The sequence below is a fragment of the Panicum virgatum genome, chromosome 4N, assembly GCF_016808335.1.
Source record: "Panicum virgatum strain AP13 chromosome 4N, P.virgatum_v5, whole genome shotgun sequence".
Lineage (NCBI taxonomy): Eukaryota > Viridiplantae > Streptophyta > Magnoliopsida > Poales > Poaceae > Panicum > Panicum virgatum.
In genome coordinates this window covers 28,898,105-28,915,287 of record NC_053148.1, presented here as the reverse complement: position 1 = coordinate 28,915,287, position 17,183 = coordinate 28,898,105, and the positions used below count along the sequence as shown (strand labels likewise).

The following is a 17,183-nucleotide window of genomic DNA, read 5'->3' as shown; positions in this document are numbered from 1 at the left end:
TCCAACTCGTGCATTTTGGGAAACCACCCATTGGAATGGCTTGATTTCTCCCTCTGGATGATACTGGTAAAATCTCATGCCAAGATTCCATAGAAAGTATGCCGGTCGGCCGGATTCTGGCCTTCCAGTCCAAACAGTGTCTGTTTTGGGTCAATTTTTGATATGTTGTTCCTGAGATCAAATATGCACCAAAACATGGGGAACTCATTAGTAATAATGGTTATGGAATGGTTATGGCCTATGTTTCATGAAATCAGGCGGAGTGTTGGCGGCGAAAATCATCGATATCGACCGCCAACACACCCCCAAAGCCAGACTTTGCTCGCCCCGAGCAATAAGGTCGAGAAAAGAGCGAAGACTGGTTTCATGAACTCAAACTATGCATAAGACTTATTTCTTAGCTTTCTTTGCATACCTTGGATTCCAGGTGGCTAACATCATCGCTTTCATCTATTGATCCTCAGAACTTGTTACCAAGAATCAATGCAGGCCTTTCTTCTTGGAGCTTGGAGGGTTTTCAGATTTTTAAGAACAAAGGCAAACTCTTGAATGCTCAATTCACTCGTGCACTCATGGTATAAGATTCTCTTAGGGCGAAGCCTCTCTCTTGTGTATATGGTAACAGAGGTACGTGCTCATCTTTTCCATTTATTTTGCATGTTCAAACAATGTGTCTCTAAGTAGCCATGCCATTCAAGTACTTTGATCATGTGCATGTGTAAACAGCAACACTTGTCCGTCATCAATGCTTTTGCTCTTATCATCCTTCCCCCCCTTTTTTTTGCTCGAACAAGTATTCATGAGCATGATGACTCACTTTCTTGTTTTCTTTTTCTTTTCAGGGGGGTGACGAGCTTTTGCAAGATCTTCATGACGGACAGTGGTAGATGTCGTGTATGTGTATGATCAAAGTAAAGAGTGTGCATAGCATAACTTGAGAGGCAACCTGTTTGAACTAGCTCAAAATGTACAAGATAGCTATGTGGAATCATAAGAGCTACTTCTCATATATGTATGTGGCATTGGTGGTGTTTGAGCATGTGAGTTGCCATGATTTTGTTTTAAAACAAATTCCTCCAAGTCCTTGAATTAGATCAAGCATGACTTTGGATCAAAATATCATAAGGGTCAATAAACAAAAGATCTGATGATCCTAACAAAGTTAAGTTCCAAAGGCATGTAAATACTTGCATTAGAAATAAGACTTAGGCACATGTTGATTTCCATGAAATGATTTCATCTTTCTCTAAGTTCATGTTCAAAATTTTAGTTTGTATTAAACCAGGCACAATTTGAACTGATCTTTTAGAGAAGTGAGCTATAGGACTTGCAAACCTGCAGCACGAGAAAGATCTCGGCGTTTCACTGACAGTGGGGCCGGGCAGCCTAAACTTAGGTCGGGTAGCCTGATCATCCACCATTTTGCAAACGGCCTGTTGCGTTGTGTTCGTTGTGCTGCGCGTGTCACAAATCCGTTGGGCGTTGCTGCAGATCATAGAATTGGTATGCCGGTCGGCCTAGATTTGGCCTCCCGGCCTTTTCTGCAGTGAATTGCTCTCAACTTTTTCTGGTACTCTCCTTTGGTTATGTGTGCTGTAAATCACTGATTACTTTGCAGAATATGAGAATAGGGGTGTGGTTGTCACACAAGTGTGCACCAACCACATACATGACAATAATACCTGAAGGGAGGGAGTCCTAGAATTAAGTCTTGAAGCTCTTTCAAGTTTATTTTATTGGAAAGTAAAGATTGATTGATTGATTTATTTATTTATTTATTTATTTGAAAAAAAAATAGAAGACTGGAAAAAAAATATGGGTTACCTCCCGGCAGTGCTTGTTTATGGTCAAAAGCTTGACCTTTGGAGCCTCTTCTTGATGTTGCAGCTAGCTTGGTGTTGTGGCTCCCTCCATTACCAATCTCCAGATTGAATTCATGATATCTAGCTGCAAGATGTGCACAAAAAACCACAACGATATTTGCAATATTTATGATAAACAAAGTCATCCACAACCACTCTTTTGAAGTTTTTCTGATGTAGGGGCGTGGGATGGTTGGACTCGATGTGTGTGCTATTAGCGAGAGGAGATGGAGTCTCATCAAAGGAGTATGTATCTTGTGGTCCTTCAAAGATGAAAGTTTCATGCTCCTCATTGACTTCCGATTCTGATATGGAGTTCACTGCCTCAAGAGTATCCATAGAGTAGATATTTTCGACATCATGCTCTAGCTTATAGTATTCTTGAGACGTATCAAAGTCAATGCCTTCGATATGGAAATCCTTGGATTGCTCCGGGTCAAGAAGAAAAGATTTTTCCTCGGAGTTACTAAATGGATCAAGGCATCGTTATCTGTTCTAAGGCCATAGGAAAAGTGTTGTAACTGCATAGCCTTGGGTATATGCAAGTCTAGTCCTGAATAGATCAGCTCGGTATAACGAGCCCATGCTGCTCCTAGATATTCTTCCTATCGTTGCTTGAAAGTTAGAACATCTACACGAAGGGCAACAATCTTCTTTCTGTGGAAGTAGTGGAGACAAAACTTCTCTTTCAGAATATTCCAATCACCCTCTACGCTTCCTACGTGATGAGGACATCGCTGCATCGGATACGTACACGTTGAAGTCCAACTCGTCTACAACTTAGACTTCGTTTCCTTCTCGGATTCCAGAAACAGTCTACACAAAAAACGACGCCACGGTCACATATTGAGTCCGTTTGAGGAGAACTTTATATGGTTGGAAAGATAATTTCATAACCTTTCCAACGCCACCATATTCAGGTCCATAGCTATTCGGAGTCAACGGCAATTCAGAAAACAAGTTGACGTCCAGAATCTGGAAAGGTGATGCGCCACCTCTTTTGGGCCAATGGCCCGTGTATCGTGTCGGGCCTGAAGCCCAAGTTGTGGGCGCCCCACCTCTAGTCGCCCTCAACCCTAGGATGCCTGGTTGTTCCATAAACTCAGTAGTCACCGCCGCTTAGGCTCGGGTTTTGTTTAGGTCTAGTTTTCCTTGTGAAACTGAGATTGATTCGTTGTAACTGTGGCGACAAGTCCTTTTACAGTGATCTAGGGCCCTCGTTCTTGATCTCCTCCACTGTGTCGATTAGTCCTTTAGAATCGAGTTCTTAAACCCCTACTTTGATTTTCGCTTCATACACATCTGCAATTTCAGATTGCGTGTTTATCTTTTCTTGCTTTTGTTCTTCGATTCGCTTGCAGGAAAAGCCTTCTCGGCGAGGTCAATCAAGTGTTGCTCGGTTGATAACCAACGGAGCAGTGGTGTAATGGTTGCAGGCTTCGAATTCATGTCTGATTAGAAGTCGGATCGCCAATGTCATGTACTTCATCAATCAAATTTATCCTACCTCTCGGAAGATCGGGCCGCGTCTACATCAAGTGGTATTAGGATTTAGGTTTACCGTGAGGTATAATTTCGTTTTTCCCTTTAGATTCATCTTGTTCCTTTACCTACAGTCCACAAAAAGCCCAAAAAAATTTACACTTTCCGCTGTCCTATAACCTGTTTTAGCCTCTGCAATTTTCGTTTCAGTTTCGCTTAGTTGAGTTCGTGTCCGTGGTCGAGTCTTGTTGCTGGTTTAGTGTGTTTGTAGTCTTAGTCAACCGCCCGTCGCTGTTTTTGTTTCCGCCGTCGTCCCATCCACCTTTACCCAAACAACAAGTCGAGCCCTCATGCTACTTGACTTGCCCTCGCTAGCCGCCTTGTGTGAACTCTCGCCGCGCAAACCCTAGATAGGTTGCAAGCCGCCCTGTGTTTTCGCCTTGCATCGCAGCCCTTCTTGGTTTCATCTGGCGATACCCTTGCTGCATAAATCAGGGACACTTTGCCCTAGGTTGTTTGCTTGCTAAGAAGCTTTGCTCAGCAGTGGTTCTGTGTTGGAGAATAGGGAAGCTTTGCCCTGGCCGCCGTCACCCGATCTGCCAAGTTGTGCACTCTCGAAACCATAACTTGAGTTACCTTCGGTAAAACGGACATAACTTTTCGCTCGGTGCTCCGTTTTGGCTCAATTTTTTACAGCAGAAAGGTGACAAAATTTTGCACATACAAGAAAACAGCTTTGCCATTTGGGGCCAATCTCATAAATTCAAAAAAAATCACAAACATCGAGTTTTGAGGCTCCGAAGTTGTTTTCAGATTTTCAGGAAATGTTCTTGATTTTGTGTAGGCCACATCCCACCTCTGTTTAAGGTGAAAATTTTTGTGGTTCCATCTCTTGTGATCCTTGTTCAGAGAAAAATATAAAACAATAGTTGAGAAAATAAGAAATCTTGATTCCTACTATTGCTGGAGGGAAATCGGCAAAGAGAATAAAAACAATCGCGCAAGTGTTGTTTTGCTTGTTCTTTGAGCTTTATCCATCGTTTTTATTCCAACTTGTTGTGCTATGCCTAGGGACATATCTTAGCCAGCAATTGTGACTTGTTCCTGGGATACTTATTGAACTTTGCTACTCTGTTGCGTTTATTGCTAATCCCTTGCTACCATATTGTGCCTGTCCAAGCTATACATATTCTTCTAATCAGCACAGGTTCATCTTGCAACTGTTATACCCAGCTCGACAATAGATTGTACCATCCTGTTTGATTTTGGTAAGAACACTTGCAAGACGGTGGTAAGCCGTTTGAGATTTTACACTCCACTGTCACCACCACCCAGTACCTTTTAGTTGATAGGGTTAATACTTTGGTGTTGTCTTTTGCTATCTGCTAACCATGTCAGGGGTAGGAGGAGAGTCACCTATGGACTTCAACGAGTGTGTGTCAAAGAATGAACTACAGAAACTTGTTGATTACCAGTGCACCTACATCGACAGGAAGTTTGATGAGCTGATGCGCACTATCAATGGCCTGGTCACCCGGGTTGAACATGTTGGACAACGTCCCCCTCCACGGCGACACCGATGCCAACCTTATGGGGATGCCAACGACGAGGATGAGAATGCCGACCTTGATGTTGATGCTCGTGATGCGGACCGTCTTCGGCACAATCGACAAGGTATGGGAGGTAATCAAAATCGTGGTAATAATGATCTGTTTGCTAAAGCCAAATTTACCATGATTCCTTTTGCTGGCACTGCTGATCCTGAGCCTTATTTAGATTGAGAACTTGCTGTTGAACAAAAATTTAATTCTTATTTAGTTCCTCCTGAGCATAGAGTTATACTTGCTACTAGTGAATTTACTAGCTTTGCTCTGTTTTGGTGGAATGATCTTTGCAATGCTAGTAATGCTGCTGTCGTGCCTCAAACTTGGCCTGTTTTAAAACAGCGCATGAAGTCTCATTTTGTTCCTCCTTATTACCAATGTGATTTACATTTAAAATTGCAAACTTAAAAAAAGATGATAAGGGAGTAGAGGAATATTATCAGGAATTGCTTATTGTTCTAGCACGTTGTGATATTCGTGAGGATGATGAGGAAACTAGTGCTAGATTCTTTGGTGGTTTAAATTGTGCTATCCAAAATATTCTCGATTACAAAGAATGGACTCGTTTTTCCCAATTGTATCATCTTACTCTTAAGGCAGAATGAGAAGTACATGGACGCCGCCAAGACCAACTTTCTTTTAGGCCCAACACTGGGAGGTCATTTCAGCAGCGTTTTGACGTTGAGAAGCCCAAGGCGCCAGCTGCTAAGCCACCAGCAACACCGCCAGCTCCTGCGCCCGCTTCTGAGGTAAGTAATGTGTCTACTGTGCAGACCCAACAACACAAGAAGCATACTACTGTGGAAAAGGGTTCTTCGAGTAGATCTGCAAACATCGTGTGCCACTGCTACAAGGGAATGGGACATGTCATGAAGGATTATCCAAGTGCTCATGCTTTCATCACTGCACCTGATGGTAATGGATATGTAAGTGCTAGTGATGTTGAGGATGATTTGGTTCTTGCTGCTAACATTGTTGCAGATTCGGAGGAAGATGAGGGTGAGGCAATTGATTCCATAGCTGTAATGGTAGATTTTCCTAGTCTTCTTGTGCAGCGTGTGTTGACTTCTAAAACTGAACATGAGGATGAGGAGAAGTTGCAACGCAAGAATTTGTTCCACATGTTTCTCATTGTTCAGGATTGTCGTGTTCTCACCATAATTGATAGCGGAAGTTGCAACAACTTGGTGAGTTCAGATTTGGTCAAAAAGCTTGGCTTGACCACTCGTTCTATCCCTCACCCCTACTACCTAGAATGGTTCAACAATTGTGGAAAGACTAAGGTAACTAAATCAGCACACATACACTTTTCTGTTGGTTCTTATTGTGACTATGCTGATTTTGATATTGTACCTATGCAATCATCATCATCATTGTTAGGATGACCATGGGAATTTGATACTGATGCTGCACACCATGGTAGAACTAATACATATACTCTCATGCATAAGGACAAAAAAATTACTTTGCTTTCTTTATCGCCGGCTGATATTAGGAACCACTTTAAAGAGCTTGCTGAAAATGTTAGCAATGAATCTTTTGATGCTAAAACAAATAGAATTAAATTGAAAGAAAGAGATTATATTGCTACTACATCTGCTGCTGCTGAGCTTTGTGATAATCATGATGCACCTTCCTATACTATGCTTTGTCGATATAAATCTTTTCCAAATGCTCCTATGTCTTGCACAATGCATCTTGCTGTCACTAACCTTTTGTAGGAGATTAATAATGGGATGGAGTCGAGGACGACTCCAATTCAAGAAGGGGAGGATGATGAGGACATCGCTGCATAGGATACGTACACGTTGAAGTCCGACTCGTCTACAACTTGGACTTAGTTTATTTCTCGGATTCCAGAAACAGTCTACACAAAAAAATGACGCCACGGCCACATATAGAGTCCGTTTGAGGATAACTTTATATGGTTGGAAAGATAATTTCATAACCTTTCCAACTCCACCAGATTCAGGTTCATAGCTATTCGGAGTCAACGGCAATTCACAAAACAAGTCGACATCTAGAATCTAGAAAGGTGTTGCGCCACCTCTTTTGGGCCAATGGCCCGTATATCGTGTCGGGCCTTAAGCCCAAGTTGTGGGCGCCCCACCTCTGGTCGCCCTCAACCCTAGGACGCCTAGTTCTTCCATAAACTCAGTAGCCTCCGCCGCTTAGACTCGGGTTTTGTTTGGGTCTAGTTTTCCTTGTGAAACTGAGATTGATTCGTTGTAACTATGGCGACAAGTCCTTTTACAGTGATCCAAGGCCTCCGTTCTTGATCTCCTCCACTGTGTCGATTAGTCCTTTGGAATCGAGTTCTTGAACCCCTACTTTGATTTTTGCTTCATACACATCTACAATTTCAGATTGCGTGTTTATCCTTTCTTGCTTGTATTCTTTGATTCGCTTGCAGAAAAAGCATTCTTGGCAAGGTCAATCAAATTGTGCTTGGTTGATAACCAACGGAATGGTGGTATAATGGTTGCAGGCTTCGAATTCGTGTCTGATTAGAAGTCGGATCGCCAACGTCACGTACTCCATCAATCGAATTTATCCTACCTCTCGGAAGATCGGGCCGCGTCTACATCACTACGGTCATGTAATACCATTCTTTGGCACGACCAGTCAACGAGAATGGGAAAAGCTTACATTTCACGGTTTCATGGTGCATGCCTGGTATTGAAATGATAGAGCAGTTCTGCTCGAATTCACGTAGGTGAGTGTAAAGATTTTCATCCTTGCGCCCAGAAAAAGATTGTGATCGAACCATGGCTACGAGGCAAGGGCGGATCTCATAGCCTGGTGTAAGGATGGGATGATGTGAAGGTGGATGCTCACCATGATGACTACTACGGCTTGGAGCCAAGAAGTCACGAAGGGTCATGGAGTCCATGGGAAAGGTGGATGATACAAGGACTACTACTAACTACTCCTGTCAAGAATACTTGACTTGTACTCTAGTTACTTTGGCGGCCTAAGCGAAGGGCGCAGACAGGGGTGAGAAGGGGCCCAACATACTTTTGGCAATCCTACTGCTATGAAAACACCCGAACGTGGTGGACTACAAATGACGGACAGGGCTGTCACCACCTGCCGCCTACCACTACGGTTCCGTGGGGTGGAACACAACCCAATTTAACTAACCAAGTCTAGGTACCACACCTACACTATCGAGTCACTGACTTCCGCCTCACGTTAAGGCAAGAAGAAACCCCAAATAAGTAGAATTTGCTACTTACGCAGACAAGGGATCCTACAACTAGAGAGATCAAGTATTCAAGTACTAATAAAGTAAAGGAGAGAAAGTAATACTAACGAAAGAAGAGGAAATCACTCGAATCAAAGCTTCATTCCTCGAAGGCACAAAGTTGGAGAGGGGCCGACACTCCGGCTCCTCCCCGAACTCTCACCTCGCCTCTCTCCCTATTTCTAAAGATATGTGGAGCGCTAAGCTTCACCTTGGACTTGCTCCAATTCACTGTGGCTTGAATGAGGGGTCCCTTTTATAGTGCTGCGGAGGTCGGTTCTTCAGGTAGCTGCAAAGGTACGCAACCACTTTCTTGACTTAAACTCCATGCGAAAGGGCGACTTGATGGGATGCAAAGTGGGGCCGGCCGGCCTCCCCTAGGCCGGCCGGCCTAGGATCTCGGCCATTTGGCCACCGCCTTCGAGTGGACGCTCCTGAAGCTCCTTGGAGGTCGGTGCAAAAGGCGATTTGCTCAACCCACATTTCTTGTGCCGGGCGGCCTGGCTCTGGAAGCCATTCGGCCCTCCGTTGCACCGACACGATCCTCAACGGCTGGGGATCACTCCTGGATGGGTAATTATCTTGTGCTCTGATCATGGCACAGAATTCCTCCGTTTTGCCTAAGGGTTCAAGCCTCCTGATTCCAACTCGTGCATTCTGGGAAACCACCCATTGAAATGGCTTGATTTCTCCCTTTGGATGATACTGGTAAAATCTCATGCCAAGATTCCACAGAAAGTATGCCGGTCGACCGGATTCTGGCCTTCCAGTCCAAACAGTGTCCGTTTTGGGTCAATTTTGGATATGTTGTTCATGAGATCAAATATGCACCAAAACTTATGGAACTCATTAGTAATAATAATTATGGCATGGTCATGGCCTATGTTTCATGAAATCAGGCGGAGCGTTGGCAGCGAAAATCATCGATATCGACCGCCAACACCCGTCCAGGCACGACACTGTACTAACCCGGTGAAGCATGGCACGGCGGGGCATGACACGATGTGGCACCGCAGCACTGCCATGCCGTGCCGCGTAGTCCGTCGTGCCATGACCTCGGCCCAGGCATGGCCCTACGAGGGCGCCGGCCTGCCATGTCGTGCCCTTGGGCACGATAGCACGACAGTGCTCAGGACGGTGCAGAGCAAGGAGGAGGGGAGGGCGGATGATGGTGGCGGCGGTCTGTGCGGAGGACGACAGCGGTGGCCGGGGATGACCTGCGAAGCGGCTGCTGAGGGTGACGGCGGCCTGTGCAGGAACAGCCTCCACAGCGACCTCTGCCCCGTGTCATCCGCAGGACCACAGCAGGCTGTGGCGCCAGGGCAGGTGAGGGAGCAGGGGACTCGCTGCCGTAGGCCTCCCCGATGGCGCCGCCCTGCTCGACCATCTCGCCACCGCCGCAGCCCGGCCGGATCTGAGCTTGGGAAACCGTAGCTTCTAGATGCGGGAAGGAGCGACCTCTCCGGTGGCAAGACGGCGGCGGCGAACGGAGACAGGGAAGGTGTGCGGCAGGAGCGGCGGCGCGTGAAGTGGGCGCACGGCAGCGGCGCGCCCGCGCTTGAAGGGGCCAAGGGGGGCGTGCGATAGCCAGTAGGAGTGGTGGTGGCGCGTGGAGAGAGGAGGGAGTGGAGAAGAATGGAGATAGGGTTTTTATGTTTATATGGGTTGTGTGCTGTTCGTGGATGGGTTAGATGGTTTTACGGGCCAGCACTGCGGGCCGATATTGAGGGCCAGGCATGGCACTGCCATTGGGCCATGCCAGGCACGGGCACGATGGGCCACGGGCCAGGCTGTTCCTGTGCCGTAATTTTTCAGCCTGTGATCGTGCCGGTCCAGCGGGCCTGGCCCATTTGGCAACCTATATTGCGCTCCCCCCAGCATCACCGCTACCGTGCTCGCGCTTCTCACTCGTTGTCGCACTCCCAGCACCGTCGCCGTCGCCGCTGCCCCGGCTTGCCGACCGCCACGCTCCGGCCCTCGCGCTCCCCTTGCTCGTGGGCAGCGAGCTTTGCCGGTAGTGAGCTCCACCGGTAGCAAGCTTCGGCTGTGAACCGGAGCTCTGGCCGCGAGGTGGCGTCCAAGGCCTTGTGTAGTTGTGCGCCAGCCGCGTGCACCTTTGCTCGTCGCAGTGGCGGAGCCGCGAGCACCTTTGCTCATCGCAGTGGCGGAGCTTCCGATATGGCAAGGTGTGGCCATTGCTATATCTTGTTTTGGCTAGCAGTGTCTCATCCTCTTATACATGCATGCTTTCTTCAGTATTTTTCTCTACAATACCACCATAAATCAAGGCTTGGAGCTCTGTCTAGCCTACATGTGCCATACCTGAGCTTTAATCTGTCCTCCGCCACTGGCTTGTCGGCGTACAACTCATGCGCACTGGCCACGAGCCGGCGTCCACGGCCTCGTGCGTGCCGTCCAGGAGCAAGAGGATGGGAGGAGAGAGAGGATAACAGAGACAAGAGAGGGTGAGAATGAATTTTGGCGGTTCATGTGATTTCCCTGGGAACACGGTGAAATCCTAGGGAAAGATCTAATATCTCCTTAGGAAACAAATTCGATTCCTATGGAAATCGACATTTCCATACTGAATAAACTATTGGGAAATATTTTTCCCTAGGAAACTTTAGATAATCCCTAGGGAAACAGTTCCGGTAGTTGCAATGCGGCCGGTACTAATATTCGAGACTTATAGTTTCGGATGCACACTACCGGCTGCATAACCAATGCTGATGGCTCATTTCACCCTGAACTAATCAAACTTTTTTCTTGTAGTGATAGGGTATGGTTTTAATGCCTAATTCACCTCTCTCCCCTCTTAGGGCAAGTACATTGGAGCCGTCTAATAAGCTATCTCATGCAATAACACGTCATCTTGAGACGCCTGAATAGACAACCTCTACAATAGGTTGTCGTTTGTGCTATCTTATTGTAGTATCATATCCCTTAATTTCTGAAATGAAAAATGGAAATATTATGAGTAGTATGACAACAACAACAACAACTCGTACAATGGTGAGTAAGCAGTCTCATAATACTTAATTTTAGTGTATGATGTTTCGCGAAGCAACTACCTCGTTCTCTCTCCGCAGATCATAAAAAATCCTACGTGAATCTGCATGAGACCGCAGATCATCAAAAATCCTACGTGAATCTGGATGAGACCACAGACCTATAGCAATATACTTGCCCTTTGGCTAGAGACCGACCTTTCAATCACAAATACGGCAAATATGGAACGGATGTAGTAATAGCGTTAAAAACGGGTGTAGTAATAGCGTTAAAAAATTAGCCTGTCCCGAGGGTCATATATTTAAAAACGGATGTAGTAGTAGCGTTAAAAAATGCCTTTTTTAGCTACCATAAAAATGGAGGTAGTAACAGCATGCAAAAAAATCACTTCTTTAGTTCTTTAGACTATCATCGTTTCATTCACCATATTCCTCCATCTCGCAAGTCTTAGTTGATGCTGGACCCTCCATGGTTGGCCCTACTGTACTCTTGTGTGCCTCAGTGTTAGTTTTTGAAAAAAATAAATCCCTGCTAGTTATATATTAATTTAAAAAAACGAGGTTACAAAAAGTAGAAGAGGATCGAAAGTTTCTAGCCAAGAAGTCATTGACTATACATGTTTTGATTTTACACGATGGATAACCATAGCAAAATTAGTCTTGAAAAGATCTAGAACATCTTGCACTACTGGTACTTTGCCTTCAAAAATAAGCCCGTTCCTGGCCAGCAATATACTCCAGCTCATCAAAATTATGATCTCCATGAAAAATCAAACATGCAGCCTTGATCTAAAAGTTTCCAGTACGCTGAAGGGGTCCAAACCCACATTGCCGGCTAGATTCAGAGTTGCCCAGCATTGTGCAGCAAAATTACAGTGCAAGAAGAGATGATTCAGAGTTTCCACGAAATCTGTGTCACAAACGGCACAGGTATAATTATCAAGTATCATATTTCTGCCAATTTCATGGGCAAAAGTGGCTCAAGTGATTGGTGAAGCGACATTATTCCATTTCCCGGTACATAGGATCTAGGTGGAGGATCTCACGGATGTTGCATCATTCAGGAAATGTATAGCATAAGATTTCCTGGTCCAACAGATGAGATCGTATTTTCAGGTTCAGCTTATGTACTGTGGAGGGGATGCCATTACTGTGCCCATACAGTGTCTATTTTGTCATCGACTTTTTTTTTGAACCTTTGTCATCGACTTGATAGTGCATCAGCAGTGAGTTTGGTTATCCAAAGCATATACCTCGTAAACATCATTATTACAATGAAAAAGGGTAAATTTACACAAGCACGGGCATTTTTGGTCAATGCTAAAAAAAATTCACCGGCTGTTATATCTATTTCAGAATCCTATCATTAATCAAGGTTGTCTTACAAATCCACTGTTCATATTTTTTTGATCTGTTATTCTACCACGGGTCAACATGACAGCCAAACGTGGAATTTGGCCTTTGCCGTGTGCTTCTGCCACACGGCAAACTTGCCAGATCCCGTAGTGCGATAACTCTCCCTATCCCCGCCTTCTAGTTACGACAAGTCGGCAACCTTTAGTAACCCTCCTGAAACCATACAACCCTACTGCTAATTCGATTGGCTTACATATGTCTGCTAAAATCTTGAAGACTATTTGTTAAGCGGGTGAAAAAAGTATGTGATCCAGATTGTTAAAAGGTATCCCATTAAATTGCTGAAAGGGTGGACAAATTGAGAAATACATCTCCTTTTCACTGGCCTTATTATGCTTTTCCTGATCGACACATGTTGGCAACACGACTACACGAGCCTAAGAGGAGGTGAAAAAAAATTAAAGAAAAAACAAGTTACTCCTATTCCTCAGGTAAACCCATGCTCGTCCCTGCCCATCTTTTTTTTTTGGAAACTTCGTCTCTACCCATCTCATCTCAAATCTCAATCCACAGGCCATAAAAACCGCGACCAGCACCAGCGTTTTCCCCGCACTGGCGTACTCAGGGATTTTTTTACCGACCGCCGGGACCGAACCGCCGGCCACCGGTTCCGGTTTACCGGACCGGTTGGACCGGTTACCGGTTAAAACCGGTCAAACTCAAATTTGAATTCAAAACCCACAGTTATACCGGTTTCGAACATCTAACCGGCCGGTTAGACCGGTTTACCGGTCCGGTTTGACCGGTTACCGGTCGGTTTGACCGGTTACCGGTCGGTTTAGGTTAAATTCAAATTTTTTTCCTTTTTTAGTTTAAATTCAAATGCCCGCAAAGTATACTAAATGAATGTTTGTATAATATGTTTTAGCCTAAATGAACCCTCCAACTCTCTTTTGTACTACTTTTACATTGTATTTGTATACTTTTGTATGCATGTTTTTTTTGTTTAACTTCAAATGCTCGCAAAGTATACTAAATGAACGAATATTTGAAAAAATTTGACACCATTAGATTCGTCGCAACTTGAAGTATTTTTAAGAATTTTTTGGGATTTTTCCATGTTTTGAAATTCAAATTTAAAATTTGAATTTGGGCCGGTTTGAAACCGGCCGGAACCGGAACCGGTCCGGGCCGGTTAGACCGGTAACCGCGGTTACCGGACCGGTTCCGGCCGGTTTTTTTAACCCTGGTATCGTACTCCCCCCTCACATTTCTCTCACCTCCATCAAGCTGGATACATGTTTCTCAGCTCCATTGCTTGCGTCGGGGCCTAACGAGAGCCGACTGCTTCATCTGTTTGGGCAAAAGCGGGTAACCAAACCACCTTCCTTCCCCTGCTTCTTCCCCTGCCCTTTGGGCCCCCATCTCTCGCGTCCATCTCATCTGTTTGATCCCTGCAGATTTGGGGAATCGGCGGCGGCTGGGAACCGCTGGAATCGCAGGTACCTTCTCTCCATCCTTGATTCGTGAGAAAGTTAGTAAAAACCCGTGGTTTATTTGGTGGCGCAATCTTGTGGATTCTTGGCAGAATAAGGCGGACAAGATTCTTGAGATTATTAGGAGTACAGCGCACAAATCTTTATGTTATTTGTTTTCAACTTTCTGGGGAAGTTGCTGTGTTAACCCTGCGCATTAGTGTTTTTGTTCTTTCTCACCTTTTTTTCCAATTTCTGGTATTTTTTTCTGTGCTTGATTTCCCCTTTTTTTCTGCACCCCTACTCTGATCAATTTTTTTTGTTTCAGTTTTTCTCAAATATATGAGTTGATATAAACATGTTTTATTTTTCTTTGCAAATGTAGCTTAATGTTCTTGTGTCCTGTATGATGCATCGATGCTGCATAATCAAGTTATTCTTTGGCCATCATATCCAGGTACCTCTATTAATCTCGGCATGGTTTATCCTATGCTATCAATGGACACGGAGGAGTGGGAGCTGTATCCATCACCTTGCTTTGGTGCTGAGATCATTGAATACACAGCAATTTCCGAAGACGGCGATGATCAAGAGAGAGACTTGGCAGTCTCCCTGGATGCCATTCTCCCTGATGATGTCTTGGAAAAAGTTCTCTCCATGTTACCTGTTGTGAGTGTCATAAGATCTGAATCAGTCTGCAAGAGATGGCGTGAGGCTGTGCGTGTCCTTAGCTGCACAAAGAACAGAATGATGCCACAGAAGCCATGGTACTTCATGTTCACCTGCAGTGATGAGGTCGTCTCTGGCTTTGCTTATGACCCGAGCCTGCGCAAGTGGTACAGCTTCGACTTCCCTTGCATTGAGAAGAGCAACTGGTCCGCTTCTTCATCGGCTGGACTGGTGTGCTTGATGGACGGTGATAACAGAAGCCGGGTCTTTGTGTGCAACCCAATCACCAAGGATTGGAAGAGGCTTGCTGATGCTCCTGGTGGGAAGTCCGCAGATTACAGCACCCTCGCCATCTCTGCTAGCAGGAAGTCACATTGTTATACTGTGGTTGTTGCAAGGTGCAATCATATGCCAGGGGAGTATTATCTTTGGGAGTTGTCTATCAATTTGTATGATTCAGAGACCAGTGAATGGATAACACCCTTCAAGGAAGTACTACATAGATGGCGAGGAGGTGATGAGTGCATCATCTGTGAGGGAGTCCTCTACTATCTGGTGTATAGCACTGGAATTTTGGTGAATGAGGAGCATCGGCACCGTGTCCTCATATATGACCTTACTTCTAGACATAATCATACTTCTCTCATGAGCATGGCTATACCAGTGCCATGCTCCCTTACATGTGGGAGGTTGATGAACCTGAGAGAAAAGCTTATTATGGTTGGTGGAATTGGAAAGCAAGATAGAGCTGGTATCATTAAAGGCATTGGTATCTGGCAGCTATGTAATAAGGAGTGGCATGAGGTTTCTCGAATGCCTCACAAATTCTTCCAGGGATTTGGAGAATTTGATGATGTCTTTGCTAGCAGCGGGGCAGATGATCTGATCTACATCCAGAGCTACGGATCACCAGCTCTGCTCACATTTGACATGAGCCAGAAGCTATGGAAGTGGTCAGTGAAAAGCCCCATGATGAAAAGATTTCCGCTGCAGCTGTTCACAGGTTTCTCTTTTGAGCCAAGGCTGGATATTACTTCATAACTTACATTGGTCTCACCAAAAATGAAATTATTATAACTTCCAATCTATTCCAGACACCAAGGTGAAGTGTTGCCAATGGGGGCGCACTGAACACAGAAAATGTCCTTTTGCACAGATCAACTTCTGATGCTGGGTATATCTTCTAATCAAACTATGGAGATATTTTTTTATTGTGATGTTTTGGATCATTGGTTGATTGGATTGAGGAATGAAGATATGCTAATGAAACAAAATAACTGTTTCCCAGTGCACATACTTTCCCTTGTTATCTGCAAACCATGTCCTTTCTTACATCGTGAAAATTTGTCCTTTTCTCATTTCACCGTTGTTGGTGCAATGGTGCGTTCCTTTCTGTCTTCACTTGCTTTCTGGTGGGTACTACAATGCTTGTTTTGTTTGTTAAGTTAGTAATAAATGTAAAAGAAACTCTTGCTTTGCCCCACTGTGTAGCTCCTTCAACACCTTTTTTATCCTTTTTCTTTCATAATTTAGCTTCACTTTCTCATGGTTATTCATGGTGTGCTTTTGTTGATCCTAACATATTCAAAGGCGTACATGAAGTCATAGATATTGGGACGAAAGATTTTTTTTTTTTTTGCTGCGGTGTCACATACGTTTTATACCTTGAATGGTGTTTGATATCTCCCCCCCCCCCCCCCCCCCCCACTGGACTGTCTGATGCAATGCAATGTTGTTGAGCACAATCTCCAGTTTGATCCTTGTGCATTTGTATCGACGCAGGGATCCATCCCTCTTGACCAAAAATCATACAGGTCATGCTCTGCATTTGCCTTCTCTTTTCGTTTAAGGTACATAAACTGTATCATCAGGTAAGCATGTCTGAGTACAGAGATTCCTATTAAAAAATGTAGTATGTTAGATAAGAATGCCAAGCATGTTAGATTCGGAAAGCCCATTGTGAACTCGGCGAAAATGGCAACGCTTGTTGTCCCACCCCTTATAGTGCACTGAAAAGCAGGATGAATCTATTGACCTATACCTTGCCAATTGCCATTGTTCCCAAGAGCCAAGAGGTCACTGAAAAAGGCTTGACATAGCCAAGGAACACACCTGCGCATTGAAAGAAGGGACGACACACTCTGATGGCAACTGCTGCTTCTGTTTCTGTGCTGTATCAGAGCTGAGAAACAGGGAGAGAAATTTCAATAACCCATAATTGCTTCTTTCAATCATTGCTTCTTTACAAGGACAGGTTGCAATTGCAAGTCAAGCAAGCAAGCATGCTGCTGCTGCTGCTGCATGAAGAAAAGAAAATGTGGTTCGTTTTGGATCGAGTGGTCACTGAATTGATCAGAATTTTTGGCTGCACTCAACGCTTCAGTCTCTCTACAGGATCCACCACTTGTGTGTGTGGATGGGTATCCACTGTTCAGGCCATCGTCAGTTGAAACAGGGAAAGGCTAGGAACTCATGGCAAG

At 44.9% G+C, this 17,183-nt stretch overlaps 1 protein-coding gene across 1 annotated transcript; it reads left to right on the top strand.

Annotated features, from left to right (window-relative positions):
- The first annotated feature begins 13,806 nt into the window (after window positions 1-13,806).
- On the top strand, window positions 13,807-16,235 carry LOC120671440 (F-box/kelch-repeat protein At3g61590-like). The gene is made up of 3 exons (XM_039951768.1): window positions 13,807-13,930; window positions 14,020-14,061; window positions 14,492-16,235. Exon 3 carries the CDS (start codon window positions 14,512-14,514, stop codon window positions 15,742-15,744), a length of 1,233 nt encoding a protein of 410 aa, XP_039807702.1. The 5' UTR covers window positions 13,807-13,930; window positions 14,020-14,061; window positions 14,492-14,511; the 3' UTR covers window positions 15,745-16,235.
- The last annotated feature ends 948 nt before the right edge of the window (window positions 16,236-17,183 follow it).